At 42.1% G+C, this 22,919-nt stretch overlaps 2 protein-coding genes across 7 annotated transcripts in view; one reads left to right on the top strand and one right to left on the bottom strand.

Moving 5' to 3' along the window:
• Positions 1-4,667: 4,667 nt before the first annotated feature.
• SLC25A4 (solute carrier family 25 member 4) lies at positions 4,668-9,047 on the top strand. Its single transcript, XM_001491229.6, has 4 exons — positions 4,668-5,283; positions 6,556-7,042; positions 7,581-7,721; positions 8,612-9,047. Exons 1-4 carry the CDS (start codon positions 4,795-4,797, stop codon positions 8,767-8,769), a joined length of 1,275 nt encoding a protein of 424 aa, XP_001491279.4. The 5' UTR covers positions 4,668-4,794; the 3' UTR covers positions 8,770-9,047.
• Positions 9,048-19,008: 9,961 nt separating this feature from the next.
• CFAP97 (cilia and flagella associated protein 97) overlaps positions 19,009-22,919 on the bottom strand; it is a 36,706-nt gene continuing 32,795 nt past the window's right edge. For 5 of the 6 annotated variants that reach the window (XM_005606388.4, XM_005606390.4, XM_005606389.4 and 2 more), the window contains exon 5: positions 19,009-22,126. In XM_005606388.4, coding sequence (XP_005606445.2) covers positions 21,999-22,126 — 128 coding nt within the window. In that variant the 3' untranslated portion in view covers positions 19,009-21,998. 6 annotated transcript variants of the gene reach the window in all.

Here is a 22,919-nt window from a genome sequence, read left to right as displayed (position 1 = left end):
TTTCTATCACCAGTACCCTGCAGAGTGTTTGGCGTCTACAGTCGGCATTCTATAATGCTTGTTGAAAGATGAAAAGGAAAACAATGAATGAATGAATGAATGAATTGGGCGTGAATGGTTCAGATAATTTCTATTTTGATGGGGAAGAATAGGAAGAAAGTGGATCCCCAAGGGAGTTGATCACTAAAAGATAAGAAGGTTCTATAATGAACAAATGGGTTTAAAAAAAGACACATTTTGTGGTTTCATAACCTTGCTTGGCATTAGCTACATAGCAGGTGGTATTTGGAGTATTTTGCAGGAATGCTCATGGTTTCTGAAGGTGTGTGTGCTGTGTGTGCGTGCACTTTAATAACAGCTTTACTATAAAGGCACTTGATTATAAAGAATTTGTTAATTGAGGTACTGTTCTAATTAACTAAGCTACTCTGAGCAAGGATTGTGGAGAAACATTGCATTTCTTTTGTTTTGTCTTTTTGAAGCAATGCATCCGTGTGAATGAGTCTACTAAATACCTTTGATTGAAATTCAGCAATTAACTTATGGTCTTAGGTAATGAAAAAACAAACTTTCAGGGGCCAGCCCCATGACGTAGTGGTTAAGTTCCGTGCATTCCCCTTCAGTGGCCTGGGTTCGTGGGTTCAGATCCTGATGCAAACATACACCACTGGTCAGTCATGCTGTGGCAGCAACCCACACATAGAGCAGAGGAAGATGGCACAGATGTTAGTTAGCTCGGGGCTAATCTTCCTCAGTAAAAATAAATAAATAAATAACATTTCAGAATTCATTCCTCTTTGCTGAATGCTGAAATTCACCGTGTGAACAAATAGTGATAATGTGTTCTAATTCCTAAGCTTTAGGTGTACGCCTACACACAGGCATTGCGTTATCACCACCATCAGCAAATCCTTAAGTGTTTTTCTGTATTTCCTGTGCCTTTTACTCTTTAGCAGCTCCCATTCTCTATTTCCGATTTGGTAAATGAGACTAATTCTTTACAGGTTTCCGGTAAAAACCCAAAAGTGTAGTTCAAAGCCCTCTCTCATTTCTACATTGCCCCATCCCCCCAGCCTCCAGATACCATGCCACATTTGAAAGAGTTTTCTCCTGTCTCCTAGATGCCTTGTCCATTCTTACACTGGCAGAAAGCCACTGAGTACCAGGACCGGCGGGCAGACACGTGTTCTGCTGAGCGCCACTCTCTCCCCGGCCTGTGTAAGTGATACCCGGATCTTGTGATCACAGGCAGCTCATGCTCCTGAGGGCATCTGAGGCCTCTCTTTTCTGAGAAAGTCCGTGGAGGCAGAGGACAGTGTATGAATTTCCACAGAAAACCTCTTGTCAAGGATTCCCGATACAGCTTTGCGGACGTGACAGGATAATTGGACAGAAGCCGAGGAGGAATATGATATCTCCCATTTGGAACATATCAAAAATTCTGATTGGTAAAATTAAGTGTAGCAAAGATGATGATACTTCCTGAATTGATAACACTGATTAAGTTAATAATTAATTTAACTAAATATCTGTTAAAAAATCTTCTTGTGATGTTTAAATAATCGAACAATTTGACAGCAAAAATAAATCCAGGCATATAAGCAGAAAAAACTTTTTATTTTTTAAGTGCTTGTGGAATCACATATAAGTTGTTCTTTTTTTAAGATTGACGATCAAATAAATGTCATGGTATTTTGATCTCATAAATTAAAGCTATTATAAGAACTTACATGACACACTAGAATTAGAAATACAAGACAAATAATGGAGAGAAGAAAATATCTACTGATGAATAAGCAGTGGGATACTCGAGAATGGTATGAAGGAAAATGAAATTGGATCAGACTTCCTTACAATATATAAAGTAGTGTTAGATTTTAAAAAATAACTACCAAAAGAAGTAGAAGAAAATAGACTAACTACCCAGTAGGGCAAATAGACTAGTATATCTACAAAAGAGACACACATCAGAACATGAAGTATATAGTATCACCATAATATGGATCTGTTAAAATTTCAATAAATAACACTGTTAGAACAATGTAACAAACTAAATATCAAAAGAAAAATAACAAAATGAAAAATACTCAACACGTATTTATTGCCCCAAATATATAAAGAATTGTTGTAAATGTAGAAAAATACTCTACTTTAACTCCATAAATGGTCAAGCAAGATTAAAAGTTTATACAAAAGGAAAACCCTGACAAAGTAAATCGAATCATATGGAATATGTACAGTTTCATAGCAGTTAAAGAAGCACAAATTACAACTCATAAGATGGTACAAATAACTAAAAGATTTTTTTTTAAAGCCAGTGTTGGAGGAAGATCTCTGGGAAATAGGAGCCCGTTTACATTGCCGGTGGGCTCCACATTTCTTTTTTTTATTGAAGTAACATTAGTTTATAACATTATATAAATTTCAGGTGTACATCATAATATGCTGATTGCTGTGTAGATTACACCATGTACACCACCCAAAGACTAATTACCATCCATCACCACACACATGAGCCCTATCACCCCTTTCACCCTCCTCCCTCCCCGCTTCCCTCTGGTAACCACCAATCTAATCTCTGTGTCTATGTGTTTGTTTGCTTGTTGTTGTTGTTTTTAATTTCCACTTGTGGGTGAAATCATATGGTATTTGACTTTCTCCATCTGACTAATTTCACTTAGCATAATACCCTCAAGGTCCATCCATGTCATCACAAATGGCAAGATTTCATCTTTTTTTTTATAGCTGAGTAGTATTCCATTGTGTATATACACCACATCTTCTTTATCCATTCCTCCCTTGATGGGCACTTAGGTTATTTCCAAGTCTTGGCTATTGTGAATAATGATGCAATGAACATGAAAGGCCAACTTTTCAATATGCAGCAGGAAGTAAAAAACTTAAACATTCAATTTACCCATTCCATTTTGGGAATATATGAGAAGGAAAAAAGGGGGAAAGTGAAATTCGTGCAAAGTATTTACAAAGCGGCATTATTTTTCATAATAAAAATAAGAAACATCTCTAATGCACAGTTAAAAGACAAATGGCTTAGCCAACTGCTCTATATTAACAGGATGGAATACAGTACACTCTTACAATTAAAAATGATTGATATGGGGCTGGCCCCGTTGCCGAGTGGTTAAGTTCGCGCGCTCCGCTGCAGGCGGCCCAGTGTTTCGTTGGTTCGAATCCTGGGTGCGGACATGGCACTGCTCATCAAACCACGCTGAGGCGGCGTCCCACATGCCACAACTAGAAGGACCCACAACGAAGAATATACAACTATGTACCGGGGGGCTTTGTACAACTATGTACCGGGGGCCTTTGGGGAGAAAAAGGAAAAAATTAAAAAAAAAAAATCTTTAAAAAAAAAAAAAGATTGATATGTAGATTATGTTGACCCATGGAAATCTATATGTGAAGCTGTGACAAATAACGCTGAGCAAGTGACAAATATGTCCACTGCTAAGGTTCTTGGGGACTGAGCCATATCTTCCTTACATTGAATCCACAGGGCCAAACTTCATTCCTGGTACACAATAAGTGCTCAAGCGTTCGTTGAATGAATGCATAAATGGCTTTTCTGTTTATCCTGAATTCTTGACCTTCTGCCTGCTCTGACTTTGGTAAATTTACACTTTGTAAGCTTTCACACTGCTCACCTGGATTTCTGAACTCGGATAAATGCATACCCTTTGCAGTCCCGGCTCTAAACTAGTGACCTCTGCTCTACTGAAGTCTTCAGACCCAAGGTGACACACAGCTGCAGCTCAGCAAACACCTAACACGATGTCTGCATTCGTCAGCAAGCTCATGAAAAAAATGAATAAACTTTGTCAAATGTACAAAAGAACATTAACAAACACGGGAAGAGAACTAAGAGTTTAGAGTTAAAAACTGATTGTAATCATTCTAGAGGAAAGAACAGCTGTATTGGGAAACTTGTATAAGTATATGAACTGCTAAAAAAACAGGTTAAGGAAAATCAAACCTCATAGTAATATATTAAAAAATAATAATTATATCGATTTCTTAGGCCTAGACAGCATATGTCTCCCCAAGCTCAAGTGCCTGTTTAAAAGAGCCAAACACAGCCAAGGATTCGACCTTCTCTTACTTAACATCCTGGTTCCCCAGCGACTCCGATGGGAAGGTTAACAGCACTGACCCTCAAGAAGCCGCCAGCTGCCTGACAACATTCCGTCCAGAATATGTGCTGAGATTCCGTGAAGAGCAGAGTGGCACATGAAGCCCTTAAGGGATTTACAAAAGGAGTGTCCTACAAGGTCCCCGCTCATGGAGGCATCAGGTTGGGTCATGGGGCGACAGGTTGACCTAACAGAAAAGCAAAATACAGACACACGCACAATTTGCTTAAAAAAAAAAAAAAGTATTCACCTAGTGGCCCCCTGCCCTCGGCCTTTCCTGGAGGCACGGAGCGCCAGACACATAACTCTTTGATAGCAGAATGAATGACCGAACGACTGAATGGAGAGAAGAGGGGGTTCAGCAGGTTCTCAGGTTATATGGGGTAATCCCAGCATCAAGTGACGTTCGTCCTTATTTTGGAGGATCTTAGGGATTTGTGAGAGCGCGCAACTTGGAAGAGGCCCAAATATCCAGGCCGGGAGCTCTGATGAGGGACAAAGGTACAAGGCAGAAGAAGAAAAAAAGAGCCTGCCATGCCTTGGCCAGCGGCGGGTCCCGTGCAGGCCCCAGGTTCCCGAAAGCCGCTGTCCCCCGGGGCGGCCCCTGCCTAAGCCTTCTTATGCTATAAATACAGCGGCCCGCATGCCGCCGAGACACGCTGTTCCCTCCGCTCCCGGGACAGATAACACGAATGTGCCCTTTAAACGTCCCAAGCTGGGGGCACAGCCCCCGGCCCAGCCCGGCCTCGCGGAAGCGCCTTCGCCCCCGATGCCCTCTGCCGGGGAGCGGGGCGGCGAGGGGGGGGTCCCCGCACCTGCCCAGCCAATGCGCTCCGCGCGCCGGGCCCCGGGCCCTCCTCCTCTCGCGAGACCCTGCGCGGGGGATATAAGGCGGGCTGCGGGGCGAGGCGAGCGGCCCCTCCGCGTCGCGCAGGGTCGGAGACGGGGCGGCGGTGCCTGGGCGCGCGCGGGCGAGAGCGAGAGCGCGGCTCCCGGAGGCTGTGTGCGCCCGGCTGTCACCATGAGTGACCAAGCGTGGAGCTTCCTCAAGGACTTCCTGGCCGGCGGCGTCGCCGCTGCCGTCTCCAAGACCGCGGTCGCCCCCATCGAGAGGGTCAAACTGCTGCTGCAGGTGGGGCGGCGCGGGCGCGGGGTGCAGGGCGCGGGGTGCAGGGCGCGGGGCGCGGGCCGGGCCGGGGGTGTCGCGGACATCTGCGCTAGGCCCCGGGCCCCGGCGCCCGGCCTGCTCGGAGGCGAAGGTGCCCTCTGCGTAGACGGGTCCAGCGTCAGTAGCAGATTCCTGGTGTCGGGTGGCGCCCCGCATTCGGGTGTCTATATATGGAAACCCACCCGGAGTAGGTTACAGCCAGCCAGATCCTGCTCCTGGGGCAGCGCTGGCCGTCCCCTGAGGCCGCCTAGGTCGGCCTCACCTTTTAATTTGCGGTGTCCCTTGCACCCTCTTACCTGCACCCACCTTTTACGATGAAAACCTCACAATGATGATTACTCCAGAACTCGCCTACTGTGTCGCGTGCGCTATTCTATAAGCTGACACATGCATGATTTCATTCATGTTTATATAACCTCTGTGAGATAGGAGTTATTTTCCCCGTTTTACAGACGAAGAAGGAATTTTCGGAATAAACGCGGATGGCCTTACTCAGTCTGCCCCCAGTCTTTTCCTCCTCAGCCTGGTCTCGGAATGGCTTAACCTCATCATCCCATCCATCCTGTTTTTCTCCACTTGCCCAAAAGGCAAGGGCCCCTCAAGGAGGAATTGGGCCTCCTCAATTTGGGAGTCAATTATCAATAACAAGAAAAATCCCAGCAAATTGCTCGCAACAGCAACAGACCCCTCAATAATGCATGACTTGGATAATCGGCTAGAAAAATGTCAAGCTCTGATGCTTGGTGGATTTATTCTCCTCCGTCTGATACATCTGCTACCCCGAGATCTGGTGCCCACCCAGGGAGACTAGAGTGAGACTGAGAATCCTCATCTCCTGCCCATCGTGTCTGTTAACCCAGAGCAGGTGCCCCTGGGGTAGGGATTGTTAATCATTTTTCTCTCCCAGTGACCCCCTAGTATAGTTCTGGACTGGCCAATGCAGTAAATAATTGACTCTCTTTATACAGTTAAATCATCTTGTCATTTATTTGGGGCAGAACCTTTTCTCTCCAATGCCCTGATAATTGAGGCAAAATTGGATTTCTTTTTTGCCTTGGTATCCAGGTAGCTAACATTTATTTGTATTTATTCAATATCCATTTGATTTCCCCATACATTTTTTTAGAAAAAGGAATCAAGGAAATGCAAACCTTCTTTTGCTCCTGTTCTCTTGCCTTCTCGCTCTGCCCTGGGCGTCCTTTACCACCGAACTCCTCCCCCTTCCTCCCGGCACAGGTCCAGCATGCCAGCAAGCAGATCACTGCTGAGAAGCAGTACAAAGGGATCATTGATTGCGTGGTGAGAATCCCCAAGGAGCAGGGCTTTCTCTCCTTCTGGAGGGGTAACCTGGCCAACGTGATCCGGTACTTCCCCACCCAAGCTCTCAACTTCGCCTTCAAGGACAAGTACAAACAGATCTTCCTGGGGGGCGTGGACCGGCACAAGCAGTTCTGGCGCTATTTTGCCGGTAACCTGGCTTCTGGTGGGGCAGCTGGGGCCACTTCCCTCTGCTTTGTCTACCCGCTGGACTTTGCTAGGACCAGGTTGGCTGCCGACGTGGGCAAGGGGGCTGCCCAGCGTGAGTTCAGTGGCCTGGGCAACTGTCTCGCCAAGATCTTCAAGTCTGACGGCATTCGGGGTCTCTACCAGGGCTTCAATGTCTCCGTCCAGGGCATCATTATCTACAGAGCTGCCTACTTCGGGGTCTATGACACTGCCAAGGGTGAGAGAAGGGCATCGGGGGTGCAGTGTGGGGAGGAGGAGGGTGTGTGCAGAGAGGATCCTGAGGGATCTGTAACTCACCAAGGCTGATATATTTACTAATCTCGTTTTTATTCTAGTCCCTGGGCTAAACTGAGGCTGCTGAATGAGGAGGTGGCGTGGTATGGATAAACAGCTAAAGGGTTCTCTTTGTCCTCTACTGAAATAAACTCTGGCCTTGAGTTATTCAGAGAGGAAGAAGGGGGAGCCTCGCTCCCTCTTGCCACAGCTCTATCGGTCACTGAGTTTAACTTGGAGCCACTTCAACATGCCCTGTACCCTGGGCAGGACTCTGGCTTCCCTGGATCCAGAGAGGGCAGCCAGCAGCTTCTGTTGACTGCCTGGTTATTTGCGAGGCACCTGGCAAGGGGCGGATTCTTCCGGAAGGGTGGGCATGAAGTTGGAGGTCCGGTAGCTTCTTCTCCATCCCCCCTTGCTTTTTGCCGAGCTGCTGAGAGGAGTCATTTCATGGCCATTTGGCTTCTTGGCTCTGCTCACAGGGATGTTGCCTGACCCCAAGAATGTGCACATTATTGTGAGCTGGATGATTGCCCAGACCGTGACGGCAGTGGCAGGGCTGGTGTCCTACCCCTTTGACACTGTCCGCCGTAGGATGATGATGCAGTCCGGCCGGAAAGGGGGTAAGTCCGAGGTGGGCTAAGCTCAATCTTATTTTTCTCCCCAAGGAGAACACTGTTTGGTCTCTTTTTCAGTCTTCACTATTCTAAGTGAGTTGTTAAAATTATATGATAAGATTTTAAGAAAGATTATAATTAATTCCCCCCTAACAGTCTCAGCTATTCCTTTAAAGATTTTTTTTGTTTTTAACAAAGAGATGATAAGAATGTCAAAAATGGGATATTTAGAGGTGAACCTGACTAGGTATCTTAAATGATAGAGCCTAGGAGCAGAAACAAGGGGAAATAACTGAAGTAATTAGCTAGCTTATTTAAAAATAATTCTTACTTCTTTTATCTAGTTATCACAGGCATTGGTGGGAGAGGGTGATTTCGCTGGGTGAGAGATGGTCTGAAGTGGTCTGTTGCCATAGAAACAGTTTTGGCTTCCATGGGTTGAAACATATGAAATTCTCATTTTTAAAGTCAAAAACAGTCAAATGTTATCAGCTTCATATGGTTCAACCTAATAGTTATTACCTCTTTTATTTTAAACTGTATAATCTTGGGCAGTATTGTCTGAGACTAGACCTCAATTTTCTCACCTAGCTTAATTAACCCTTCCGCTCCACCCTGCTCCCTTCCTGTTTTATGGTTTGGCGATCTGTGGATTAGCTGGTTCAGTGCCCCAGTTCTTCACTTGATCTTGCGTTAAAGGAGTAGGAAGGACAAGAGACCCTGCCTGAGAGTTATGCAGGGAAGGGGAAGTGAGCTGAAGGTTGCGTAGAGCTGGGTCTTAAAGCTCAAGGGGCCATGTGAGTCTAACACTGGTAACACTGTGTGCAGATGTCTTACAGAGGAAAAGTCTCTTTCCTCCAGAATTATGGAGCCCTTACCAGCATTTGTTTCCACAGCGGATATTATGTACACCGGGACAGTGGACTGCTGGAGGAAGATTGCCAAAGATGAAGGACCCAAGGCTTTCTTCAAGGGTGCCTGGTCCAATGTATTGAGAGGCATGGGCGGTGCTTTTGTATTGGTGTTGTATGATGAGATCAAAAAGTACGTCTAAGGTCATTAAAACTCAAGTTCCTCGGTTCCAGATCCATTGTGTGGTTTAATAGACTTCCTAGGGGAGTAAAAGGAACCATCTGGGATAAAACCAGACTGGAAGGAACACCTCAGGAAAAAAATGCTTCATTGACGTTCATTAAACCACAAATGTATTTTGTATTTATTTTACATTTAAATTCCCACAGCAAAGATAACTTATCATACTTATACAATTAACTGAAGAGCTGATAATGAAGAAAACAGAATGTGAAACATCAATAAAGACCACTTAATGCACGTTCTCTATTTTATTGAATTCTTATTAACTACTAAACGGATTAAAAAAATAAGACCATAAATGCATATTTCTTTTTGAAAGATTCACCCTGAGCTAACATCTGTTGCCAATCTTCCTCTCTCTTTTGTTCCTCCCCAAAGCCCCAGTACATAGTTGTATATTCTAGTTGTAAGTCCTTGTAGTTCTTCTTCTATGTGAGCCGCTGCCACAGCATGGCTACTGACAGATGACTGGTGTGGTTCCACACCGGGGAACTGAACCCGGGCCACCGAAGTGGAGTGCACCAAACTTTTAACCACAAGGCCATCAGAGCTGGCTCAATGCATATTTTGTAGCATGACTCATTTGTAACTCAGTGACCAAGCTTTTAAATGTCATATGAGTACCTATAATGCTTAAAGTGCTGGCTTTGAAACTTAAGCAGGTTATGCACTCTCTCTTTATCTTATCTCATACCATGTTGCTGTAGGCTCAAAAGTGGTAACACAGATTGTGGCTTCCATAATCTCACCTTATTTCATGCAGTCTTCAGGTATTCTGAGGTTCTGCTAAAAGCTTTAAATCACTTTCAGGAATTTTGCGTGATTGAGAAGTGCTCAGTTTTAGTGTCTTTAGAGAATTGTGATTCTTAGAATTTTATGACAAGTGGACAGTATTCATTGAAAATCAGTTAGCAAGCTAGTGTTGAGTGTGGATTAGGCTCTGTGGAGGATACAAAAAGACAGGAACCCATCCTGACAGAGGCTTATATGGGTTAGGAGAGAGGAGTGACATGGCATTGTTCAATAATGTAACATAATACAGTGAATCTTGGTTGAGTCGGACTAGAAGGGCAGAGATGAAATGGGGGAGTGGCACGAGTGGACCTTGAAAGAAAATAACTAGATTTGGATACATGGGCATAGAAAGCATCTGCCACTATGAGATACATGGTTATAGAAAGATCTACCAGCACTTCCTGTCTGTAACGATTGATCAAGACCTAGAGGAAGAGTCAGTTTTGAATATGACTCATAAATTTGTGAGCAAGAAGAAAATAACAATTTCAAGTTGGAAATTACGTACTTTTGGTCCAGAAGACCAGACAGTTCATAGAGTCCCGGCTTGCTGAGAGTGATTTGGAGGGAGCAGTCCCTCTCCTGGGCAGCGCTTGAAGGGCAGGCCCGTGTCTTTTGTTTCTCCTGACAGGTGGTTTGAGGCGGGTGGTACCTCTGTACCTTCAGTTCTGTACCCTCCTTCCCAAGCTCTTCCATCTCCTCACCCCAGCCCCCCCACCCCACCAAGACAAAATTGGCTGCCTTGTTTTACCACAATAACTAAGGTCTGTGTTTGACCAAACCACATCCAAGGTTAACGTCTACCCTAATCCAGTAGATCTCTCTGCCGATGGAAAAGGCCAACGAGCTAAAATGGAAGTCCCTCAGTCCCATCTCAAGGCCAGGTCAACAAGCGTGTGTTGTTAGGGGCCTTCGGGATGCATTGTCCTCATGTGGCTTTCCACCCTAAGAGTGACAGGAACAGTCCAAACTCTGCTGCTGACGGAGAAAAGGAAAGCAGCGCAGGCTGGTAGGACAAATACTTTTGTGGAGTGTATCCAAAAGGCAGCACAGCCTTTCAGTATTTTCAAACCTAAGAGTCGGGGGGGAGGGGCACAAAAAGCAGTTGGGAACTGAGAGCAATGAATGAACAGTCCGTCCTCTCAGCCCAACCCAGAGCCGACATTGTTTTCTCTTCTTTAATTTGGTCCCCCTGGCACGGAACGGGAAGTGAACAGGAATCGACATGTGTTAAGTAGTGCACACCGTCTACGTTCTCCGTGTGACCCAGACGGCAGCCTCCCCATTCCTGCTAAGGTTACCTCTAGTGCCCTTGGGGAAAGATTTGTCTAAAGAACCCTGCTGAGTCAGTTCCTCACCACAGCTCCTTAATTCTCAGGAACTCCTAGAACACTAAGCCTCCGATGGAATGCTGTCATCTGGCCAGGGACAGACAGTACTTCCTTTGACTGTCCCATCTTCACAGTCCTCTCCCCACACCCTCACTGTGCAAAGCTGCCATGACTGAAGGGCTGGGAAGATGAAAGGGTTGATGTTAAAGTCCTGCTCCCAGGAACTATCCCTAGCCCCCTTCCCCACAGAGCTCTGCCCCTAAATGCGGTCCTCCTCTTACCAGGCCCCCCAAAAAAGTCTTTTGCATTTTTTATGTATTTTCCCCGTTAAAGCCTCACCTATAGTCCTCTTCATCTTTTTAGCCATCGTATTTTGAACATATGAGAAAAACTATGGAGGCTGATAGAGGAGAAGTTAGCCCATAATGGTAACTGCACATTATAAGAAAACTTGCTTCAACGATTTTTGTTTAAATCTCAATTAACTGAATAACTGCTTCCATTCCATTTTACTTTGTGTGAAATATGCAGTGTAACTTGTGTTGAGGCAAAATGTACAGACACCTACAATGTGGAAGGCTATGGGGGGACATAAGCTCTGCCCGGGCAGGAATTCTTCTTTCACCGCCGTGTGCCTGGAACCTAGAAGAGCGCCCAGGACATAACACGGTGTTGAATAAATACTTGTTGAATGCAAGAATGAATGAAAAGGAAAAGGTGCATCTGAAAACCATTGGGAATCTGGAGAGTATTTGGGGAAAGCAAACCCTCCCATTTGGGTGGAGTCCTGAACACACAAAGGGTAGTGAGTGGACAAGCCTGTTGGGGTCACGTAAGGGATGAAATTTACAGCTGCCTTAAATTCAAATTTGAAGTCCTTAAATACAATTTTACAAAGTCTATCAGACCGTAAGTTCCTTTTACTTTTCTGCTTCTCTTGAATATCAGTTTTTATCAATCCATGACGAACTCAGTCGACCCTCATTCACAGATCCCATGTTTGCAAATTAGCCTCCTCTCTAAAAATTATTTCTACCCTCTTTGTGTTCATTCATGGACATGCACAGAGTGGCAAAAACTGGAGTTGCTGGACACACACGTTCCCCGCTGACGTCAAACAAGGAAAAGAGGCCTGTCATGACCTATTTAATGCCATATTTTTCATGCTTTTTGTTGGTGATTTCACTGTTTAAAATGGCCCTCAAGTGTAGTGCTATCCGGGGTTTCTAAGTGCAAGAAGGCTGAGACATGTCCTACAGAGAAAATACGTGTGTCAACTAGGCTTCCTTCAGCCACGAGCTGCAGTGCTGTTGGTGTGAGTTCAATGTTAATCAATCAACAATGTGTGTTAAATATGTCTTTAAACACACACACACACACACACACACACACACACACACACACAAAAGGTTACGTACTGATTGGTTGACCAAAATGTGACCAGAGGCTGGGAGGAACCTAACCTGTATTTCCGTTAGGAGCCATGGTGCAGTGTTTGCTATTTCAGCATTCCCAGTAACATCGCAGGACGTAACTACCACAAACAATGAGAATCGACTACTAACAATATTAAGTCTATGTTACAGTAAGATTACCAATGTCTCACGTAAAACATTTTGTATAATTTTTATGTTCTACATATTCATTTTTAACTTTTGTAGCCTTCTACTAGAGCATTTTTAAACATTTTATTGGAGTTTAGTTGCCCCATTTCTTGCAATCATTGTTGAACCCAGTACTATTGAGTGACACACTATGTTTTCACATTTGCCTGAATGCTGTGGCCAATACAAAAGCATGATGTGGTCCTTGCCCTCAAGGAATTTCCTTTGCTTTATTTGAGAAGTAAAACAGACTAAAGTCAACAGATGACTCTATGTGATTTAAGTATCAAACCATATGATATATAATCTTAAGTCAGTGATTCCTGAACTTTCTCCAAAAGGCCTATTTTAGTAATCCAGACACAGTGTGATGAAGCTGTGGATTAGAATGATGGCAGTGAAAATGAGGGACGTGTTGTATTTTGAAGAATGGACAGGACATGATACAGACACTGAAGAAAAATGTTAAGAATGCCAAGGTTTTATGCCTTCATCTTTAAGAAGAAATGACATTACCCTGCTGGCAACAGAAGCCAAGAGGCAGCACTTGGGAAAGGCGACGACTTTAATTTCGGATATAATGATTTTGAAGTAACTGAAAATGCCCAGAGGGATCCAAAAGGTAAAGGACTATGTACAGAAGACAAGAAAGAGAAACTTGGGAACTACTTTATTTATTTATTTATTTATTTATTTATTTTGAGGAAGATTAGCCCTGAGCTAACATCTGCCCCCAATCCTCCTCTTTTTGCTGAGGAAGACTGGTCCTGAGCTAACATCCGTGCCCATCTTCCTCTATTTTATATGTGGGACACCTGCCACAGCATGGCTTGATAAGTGGTGCGGAGATCCACACCCGGGATCCGAACTGCCAAACCCTGGGCCGCAGAAGTGGCACATGTGAATTTAACCACTGCACCACCGGGCTGTCCCCTGGAAACTATTTTAAATATGGCATTTTTGTAAACAGCCCTTAAGAATCAATAAAATCAGTAAATATAAAACCAACAGAGAAGATGATCAAGACTTGGAGAAGAGTCACCATTAGGGGTTGAAAAGACAGATGCTAGTCAAAGTCATCAGAGGCAAAAGTGCGAGAAATAAATGCGGTAATCCACGTGACATCAAAGTAGAGGATTATTTCAAAGAGGGCCAATCATGCCAAATGCAGCAGAGAGGTTAACAAAGAATGAAATAGAGAGAAAAAGGTCGTGGGATTTGGCAAGGAGGGAGCCATTAGTGACCCGAACACATTAGTATGGTACTGAGGATGTAAGTCAGGATGTTTAAGAGGTTATGGAGGGAGTGGGGAGTGGGGCTGAAGGGGGACAATACGTACTCCTTCCACACACATTTGCTGAGCATTGATACATGCAAAGCAGTAAGTCGGGCACTGGAGCCACAAAGACTGACCTAGTCCCTGTCATTGAGGAGTCTTAAAAGAGGAAAGAAGGATATAAATAAGTACTGCAATAACTCACAGGATACAGTAAGTCCCATAACAGAGGGATGGTGAGAGAGAAACCAAGTGACCGATGATTGGATGTATGTGGCGGGTGATGCTGCAGGGAGACGTCAGGGGAAGATTCAGAGTATTCACCCCGGGGTCTCTGGAAATCAAATGTACCAGGGTAGACATGGGGGCAGCCTAGGCAGAAGGACCACTGTGTACAAAGAGAGTTATAAACAGCATTTTCAATTTAGTAGAAAAATAAATAAAAACAGGATAGTAGCCAGACGGTCAGTTAGATAAGGGGAAGTTACTTTTTCAAATTTGGAAAGACAGACTCATTTGAGTCCAATGAGTGAGAGTAGGGAGAATGGTAAGCGTGGACAGGACTGTGTTAGCTGACCCATCCTTCCTCTCATCCCATCATTGGAATACCTACACTGTGCAGACCCCGAGAACATACAGTCGAATAAAACTGGATGTCTGCCCTTAAGGAATTCACTCACGGTCCTGGAGGAGGCTGAGACTAAGGAAGGCTTCCGGGAGAGCTGATATGGGAGTTCTGTTTTCACAGTGAGTGGACAGTCATTAGCCAGGTACAGATAGTGGAAAGCTGAGAGGCAGCCCACCTGCCTCAGCATTACAAAGGCCCAGAGGGCGTGAAACACTAAAGTGCATCCCTGTCCTGAAAGGAGGACTGAAAGGGATCTGCGGGGAACGACGAGAGGAGGGGCAAAATAATCAAGTGCTAAGTGTGCTCTTCTGAAGACCCTGGATTTTATACAACAATCTAGAGAGAGGCACTAACTTTTTCAGCAAGGAAGTGACAGGATGAAATTTCCATTTTAGCACTTTGGCAGCAGTACGGAGTGGATTGGTGGGGCAAGGTGACAGCAGCGGAGGGGAGAATGGATTATGGCTGGAAACAAAGGTAACAGCAGGATGACATGAGGACCACCTATGGGACTTGGAGTGGGTTTAAAAGGGCCAGAGAGTGAGCAAGAGGGAGGAGGCTGGAGCTCCCCTCAGGCTTCTGTCATTGGTGGGGACCATATGAAAAAGGATCCTGTTATTCACCACCCCCAACCCCTGGTAGGGGAGAGAAAATGCAGCTCTTTCATTGACGGCTGCCCAAACACCTTCAGGTTCAAGACTAACACAATTCTTTGGGCAGTTTCACTGTAAGATCTAAGAAATTATCTTTAAAAACAAAGTGTGTTTATGGTTTATAAAGCATTTCCATATTGGCAGACCAGGTAATACAAACCAATGCTCCCTCTGAAAACTAGAAAAAACTATATAAAATAAAAACCTGTTTGATGGCACTGGGGAGCTAACAAGGCACAGAAAATTATGGGGCTGAGATTTGGGAGAAGACGACCCAGAGAAGTGACTCTGGTATTTGGGGTCAGTTTTCCCCACGGGGCGTCTGCAGATTGTGGAAAATGCAGCTGAAAGGCTGAGGAACTGGAAAAGGAGTTTGGAATTCTCTCAGGGAGAAAGGGACAAAAACTGCAATCCGGGCCTGCCATGGAAGGGGGGCCCTGGCAAACCTCCCGTGTTTTGGCTGGGCCCCGAAGGGTGACAGTGTTGCAGTGAGCCAACTGGAAGTGGGGGCCCTCACAGCCGCCGATGCCAAACTCCAGATCTCTCGGCCCCTCTAACTGGAGCAAGGCGGCCGGAGACTGTGAGCACCCCTGTGGCCTGCCCCAAGCAAAGGCAAGTCTTGTCTGGAAGGAAATATCATGCAGAGCGGGGGCAACACACCGTTTCTCTGAAGGACAAGATAGTAAATGCTTTTTTGTGTGTGTGAGGAAGATTCACTCTGAGCTAACATCTGTGCCAATCTTCCTCTGCTTTGTATGTGGGGTGCCTCCACAGCATGGCTGATGAGGGGAGTAGGTCTGCACCTGGGATCCAAACCTGCGAACCCAGGGCCGCTGAAGCAAAGCACACAGAACTTTAACCGCAAGGCCACAGGGCCGGCCCTCAGTAAATATTTCAGCCTTTGTTGACCAGATGGTCTTTGACATGACACAGCTCTGCCATACTGCAAACGCGGCTTTGGACAAGACCAATGAATGAGCATGGCTGTGTTCCATCAAACTTTATGTACGGATACTGAGATGTGAATTTCATATAATATTCATATGTCACAAAATATTCTTTTGATTTTAAAAAACCATTTTATAAAAACGGTAAAAGCCACAAAAAACGGGCTCTTGGGCTGCTGAGTTTGGCCCATGGGCTATAACTTGCTGACCCCTGACCTAGAGCTTCAAGTTTTTCCTACAATTTTTCATATAAACCAAAAATACAAATTAACTTTAAAATATCCTATTAGAAATATATTCTAAAGAGTCTATGGGTTAAAAAGTGGAAATCACAATGGAAACTCAAAAATATTTTGAACTTAATGAAAATAAAAATACCATGTTATTAAACTGTGGAAAACAGCTAAAGTTATGCTCAGAAGAAATTTATAGCCTTCAGTGCATCTATTAGAAAAGAAGAAAGGCTGGAAATCAGTGAACCACACATCCATTTCAAGAAGTTAGAAAAATAACAGCAAATTAAACCCAAAGAATAAAGCTGGAAGTAAAGAATTAAGGTAACAGTAGAATTAGTGAAAAATAGACAATCAACAATGCCAGTGAACTGCATATCTAAGTGTGAAAGGCAAAACTGCCAGAAGATAATGTAGCAGAGTCTTCATGCTCTTGGGTAAATGAAAATTTCATAAAATGCAACATTTAATAAAGTGCTAACCATAAAAGAAAAGACTGATAGACTGGACTAAAGTAAAACTAAGAACTTCTGTTCAGAGACACCATTAACAGTGAAAAGGTAAGCCAGACTGGGAGAAAATATTTGTAACATGACTCACACCGGGATTGTATCATATCCAGAACATACAACTGCTCCTATAAACCAACAGGAAAAAGACATTCAACCAATAGAAAAATAGGCAAAAAGCTAGAAAAGGCACTTCGATAGATACTCCAATGGCCAATAAACATGAAAAAGTGTTCAATGTGATTATCAGTCAGAGTAATGCAATTAAAATCATGAGATATCATTACATACTCACCCAAATGGTTAAACTTAATGACACTAAATCTTAGTGAGGATGAGGAGCAACAGGAGCTAACAGCCTTCTGCGGGAGAGTAAATTGGTACGCTCACTTGGAAAACTCTGGCATTATCTGCTAAATATGTAGACTCTTTGAACCAGCAACTCCACTCCCGAGTATATGCCCAATCAAAAGGGATGCACAGGTACTCAAGACACATCTACAGACATATCAGCATTATTTGTAATAGTCAAAAACCTAGAAACCACCTCAAATGTCCATCAACCACAAAATGGATAAATAAATCACGACACAGTCATACACTAGAGTATCAGACAGAAATGAGAATGAATTACAGCTACATGCGACAACAGGGAAGAATCTCACAAACATAAATACGTTCAGCAAAAGCAGCCGGACACAAAAGAATGTATTATAATCCCATTCGGAGGACACTCAAATACAGGCCGAACTACACCATGGTGTTAAAAGTGAAGATGGTAGCGTCCTTTTGGTAGGCGAGGAGTAACGACAGGAGGAAGCCCCGGGGGACCTTGTGAGCTCGGGCGAGGCTCCAGCGCTTGATCTGGGAAGCGGTGACCCAGGGTTTGCTTTGCGACTACAGACTAGGGGAACATTTACATTTTGTGCCCCCTTCTGTATTCCTGTAATCCTTAAACAGTTAACAACAAAATCTATGGAATGTCATCTTTTTGTGGACATAAACCTAAAAGACCACGTCCCTCTCACATTCCCCAAATACACTTTAAAATGTAATCTTCTCGAATTAATGGGGGAGTTAGGTTATTGTAGTTAGGATACACAACTGGATGGGAAACATATATTTGCTTAAATCTGGGTATTTTCTTCATGAAATACAAAGATTCTTGGAATGAAATAAAGAAAACAAAGCATACTCCAAATGCGGGAGATCAGCTGCAATCCCCAAATCCATGAAATAAATGTGATGTGTGATTTTGGTGAAGATTATCATTGTAACATACACTGTAAGCATTTGGAACCAGTTTTTAACTGTTTGTTGGTGACTACCAAAATTTTTTTGCTATCCTATCATAGCAGATGTGAAATTAGGTTCACAGGGAAAAATCCTGTCTCATTATAGTAAAACTATGTTACCTCATCAGTTCCACTTTATAAATCAGTAAAACCTTAAGAATGTCATCTAGAATAGTGCAACTTACGTGAACTTACAAAGCAGATTTTGAAATAGAGGCACAGAACATTCATTCTGTATTACGGTGACTCCAGAAACATCTCTAAGTGGATTAAAAACAGTCACCAGAATTCTAAAATCAAGTAAAATTTTCTGCTATAATGTAATCTTACTTGCCAGAGGCACTCTTTAACTCCGTAGCTGAGACCTCAAATACACTACTGCAGGAGCTATTCAGTGATTTACTCCAATGGCAGTGTAGTTATTAAACTCTCATCAAAAAATTCCAAAACTGTTGTTTTAGCAGCAAGTTTGGAAAAAAGTCTTTCTTATCACTCATAATACATATAATACATATGAAACACTGATGTGGGTAGACACTTTCAAAAATATACATCTTCAAGCTATGAAAAGAGTGTCCATTGTAGCATCATAACAATTTTACAGAACAAATTCGATGATGTGGTTTAAAGAGATGTTGATCAAGAACATAATTATAAGCTAACTCTTTCCCACATAAATGTCATACTTTCAAAGATATAACAAATACCCTCCTTCCAACTTCATCCTCACTAATTCTTAGTCTTGTAAGGCACATAAAAGTTATTATTCTAATTTTTAAAATGGGAACAAGGCAATGCATTTGAGAGACAGACATAGGATCAACACTCAGTTACCTTTCACTCTTCGTTCTTTCTTCACTGGGCCAAGCTAGTTCTTCACGCCTAAAACACATTACAATGGACTGAGAAATTAAAAAAGGATCTTGATTTTTAAGTTTCTTACTAATCTTTATTCGTGGAAATAAAGTAGCCATTAGCATTAAGCACGTTTTCTAGGATGGTATACAATCATTTGTAGATTAAGGCTTTGGCATTTAAGATATTAAACATTTTATGAATTTAATTATTAAAATATAATAAACTTGTGTCTCCAACTTTATATTGGTCATAATACGTTTCACAGTGTGCAGTGTTTGAATCTGAAGATGAGAAGCACACAGTCATATCCATCACAATCACCTTTTTTTTAGAGTTTGCCTAGATATCCATTTTGGACATTTGGATTAATGGGTTGAAAACTGCATTACACTATATTTATAAGCAAACCAGAACATTTTATTTGGAGTAGTAGCTAAGAAAGCAGCTTCCAAGGAATAGGGGAAGCATGAGATTATAGCTATCCCTTAGGAAATAATTTTTATAGTTCAAAATCTTTCATAGAATCTTATTAAAAAGGAGGTAACTAACATTTGACAGATAAGACAATAACTCTCAATAAGAATCTTGCCTAATAATTTTAGACTTCGGACTGGTGTAATTTCTAACTGCCGACATAAATCTTCTACGTGTATATATTAGGTACAAGTGAACCAAATATAAAGTAGTGCTAGATGATTCTTCACTTTTTTAGGTTCTTGAAAATGAAAATAGTATCCTTATGATTCCTTCATAAAAATGCCCTTTAAACCATAACAACTTCAAAGTATCTTGACTTATATCAGAGATTATCACACTTTCCAACTCCTATCCTTCTATTTATCATATGAAGTAATCATGACAACGGAATTGTAAATTCTGCCTTGACAAGATGAATATTGTTGCTCTTCCTGACTTTTACTTCAAGTTGAAAGCCTGTTATCAGTAACACTTAGATGAACCTCCCCTGTCAAAGTAGTAAAATCTAAAGGCACAAAATCAGTATCTAAATCAAAGTACAGCTTTATCTATGGAATTATGTGTTGTATCCTGATATACGGCAGCAAAGACCATGACCATACACAATGCACTCAGAAACTAATGCCATTATGAACATTAAAGGTTTCATATATATTTTTTCCCTAACAACTTAAAAATCAATTTAAAAAACTGGCTAACTTACCATGGGGCACATGTTCAAATGCTGAGTTTTAAATTCAGCATTATTTTATCTTTCCTTCAAGATAGGTTGTTATACAAACACTAAAAGTGCAATAAGTTAAAAAACAAAACAAAACCTTGGTTTAGTGTAACTAAAGTTTAAATATAAAGCAGAGCATTAAATGATGTAAAAACTTCTTCACCAGAACAGAGCATCAAATGACAATGAACACTATAGCACAAAAATCTCATCATCAGGTTGTGTTTACATGAATTTTTTAACCCCACTGTTCCTGGCTTAATGTGCCCTATCCTAAATAAAACCTATTGATACAAATGAAGACCAAGAAATTGTGAATTGTGTTTATAGTAAAATGCAGTTTGGCTTTCTGCCAAAAGTGTTAAGAAAGTAAGTTCAGCATACATGTTACAGAGCTTGAATTAACCCCCAAAATAAAAAACAAATCTTCCTATTGTGGCTACAAATAAATAATTCATGTTAAAAAAGGAAAGGTTTGGCGCTTAATATAGAAACTTTCCAATACATTCTAAGGGTGTACTGAAAGGCCATTCGTGAACAACAGTGAGAACTAGGACAGCAGACACAAACATGACTGAAATATACTTTGTTGTATGAAATAAGAGCCTAGAGAGTGACAGAAAAATATTCTAATTTCCAAAGTCAACTATATTACATGCTATTTGCCATTGCTAATTCCATTAAGTTTACTAGGCCTTTAAAAGCAGGACCAGCAAAAATGATACTTCCAGGATTCAATCCGAAAGCCCAAACCCAAACAAAACAAGAAATGAGCTGACATTGAAAGTAGCCTCAACAAATAGGTGATTTTTTTCCTTTATCATTCATATTTTAGTTTTCTTTTTCAGCCCTTAAAACACTAGCTAGAATTTCTAAAGCTATGAGACAATGCATTTCTTTTTTATCGTCTCTCTTAATACAGTAAATAGTAAATATACCAACTTGTTAACAGCAACACTTAAAACACTGTTCTGACACAATTCAAGATCTGCTTCTTGGCTCTTCGAACTGGTGGTGCTATTTTGCTGATTCAACAAATACTAGCTTTTGCTTATGATGATCTGGTCCTTGGACAAACTCCTGACAATGCAGCAGACCGGAGCTCTAAAGCCGACCTCATTTCTCAAAGTCATTAACGGCACTTTGCCTGAACGTGTTACAAACACGAACGAGGAGCTTCTGAGCTGAACTTTCTAATGTTTAGTTTGCAATCATTTGGAATGACTGATCAAGTTTTTAAGATGTACCTCAGCGCACTTCTACAGAGGTAGTGGATACCTCTGGTGCATCACAAGGACTGCCCCCGTACGAGTTTCTCTCCATCTGCTCATCAGATCTAAATCAGCTCCACCAATAAAAATAAATTTTAAGACGTTTCATAAGAAAGTGTGACTGTCTTACATGAAGTTATGAGTCACACCACCTGAGTTCTAAAGCAAAGATAAAACCAAGTCAAATTTGGGAGCTATGCTCATGGTTTAACTCTTATAAGAAATGAAAAAAAACATCAAATGACAACTAGTTTACATCCTGGGTCCAATGTGCGGTGATACCATCACAACTGTTCTGTCAGTGGGACAGCTGAATCTATTTCTACATAGAGAAAACATACATGCATACTACCATTTCTCTATTAAATACACATACATCTCATATAAATACATCCTCATAGGAAACACTGATTTTACATTAAATTGTCTTTTTGAAAACAATTTTGCATTGAATTATAATAAATTACAAGTTGCTGTTGTACACCTTCAATTGCTTAAAACAGTATACAGATGTTTACACAGAGAATTATAGTAATATACAAGAGCACTTCAGTAAGAATTGGATGAACAATGTTTAAGGTAAAGAGTTTTTATAACCAAGCTGTACGGACATTAGGGGGCTTAGGTCTTAGCAACAGGCCACTGGATGTGTCAAAAACTGGTCGCTCACTCTTACAACTGAGCCCACTGGTGGCACTGGATGTCCTGGAAGCTCCTCCTGAAAATTTATGAAGAACAAGAAATAATTTGAATTCTTTAAACTAAACACATAAATCATCATCTGATAAACTTCCTCTCCTAATTTTAAGTCCAGACTATATTCTTTTCCCTGTCTCATGAGTGTTTTTAATAGTCTAATATGATTTTCAACCAGAAATGCAGTTCAGAATCCCTGTGGAACTTCAAAATATAATAACAAACATACCCAGGGTCTACACTAGGGGATTCTGATTCAATAGTTTTGGGGTGGGAATAAATGTTTTAAACAGCTTCTCAAATGATTCAAGCAAAAAGAAAAAAAGCAAAAATCTTTGTATAACCATTTATACACCTATTCAACAAATAATTTACCACATTCAAGGCAGAATACCAAGTATGAGTTATTGGAACAAGACCTACGTTAGTCACTACGCCAATGAAGTAATGCTTGGCGAATGAATGAATGGAATTAAGAGTCATTTGACTGTTTAAGACTCACATGAACACCAGGAAGCTGTGGCATTATAAGTGGTTCCAACTTTCTTTTAGTATCAGCTCCTACTTTTTATAGTTTAGAATGCATACATGACAGACTTCTGTAAAGGGAAATTCCTGGCCTTTCTATGTGTCGCGTAGCCTAGCACTAAGCAGTTACTCTATGCCTACATTCTCTGGGCTACCCCACCAGCTAGGTGTGTGACTGATCCTATAACAGGCAGTAAGAGGGATTATAACTGATGACTCTACAGATTGCTAATTTGTGTTTTAGTTAGCTAATGAGGAAGATAAAGCACATATAAGGGCTGGAAGAT

This window comes from Equus caballus, chromosome 27 (genome assembly GCF_041296265.1).
Source record: "Equus caballus isolate H_3958 breed thoroughbred chromosome 27, TB-T2T, whole genome shotgun sequence".
In the NCBI taxonomy this organism is placed as follows: domain Eukaryota; kingdom Metazoa; phylum Chordata; class Mammalia; order Perissodactyla; family Equidae; genus Equus; species Equus caballus.
Note: the sequence above shows the minus strand (reverse complement) of the source record. Positions and strands in the feature narration are given on the sequence as shown.

What these genes read in the sequence shown, in the direction of transcription:
- SLC25A4 (XM_001491229.6), top strand. Translation starts at nt 4,795, where the DNA reads ATGCCGCCGAGACACGCTGTTCCCTCCGCTCCCGGGACAGATAACACG. An exon ending in GGGTCAAACTGCTGCTGCAG is followed by an intron (nt 5,284 to 6,555) that starts GTGGGGCGGCGC and finishes CTCCCGGCACAG; the next exon opens with GTCCAGCATGCCAGCAAGCA. An exon ending in GGTCTATGACACTGCCAAGG is followed by an intron (nt 7,043 to 7,580) that starts GTGAGAGAAGGG and finishes CTCTGCTCACAG; the next exon opens with GGATGTTGCCTGACCCCAAG.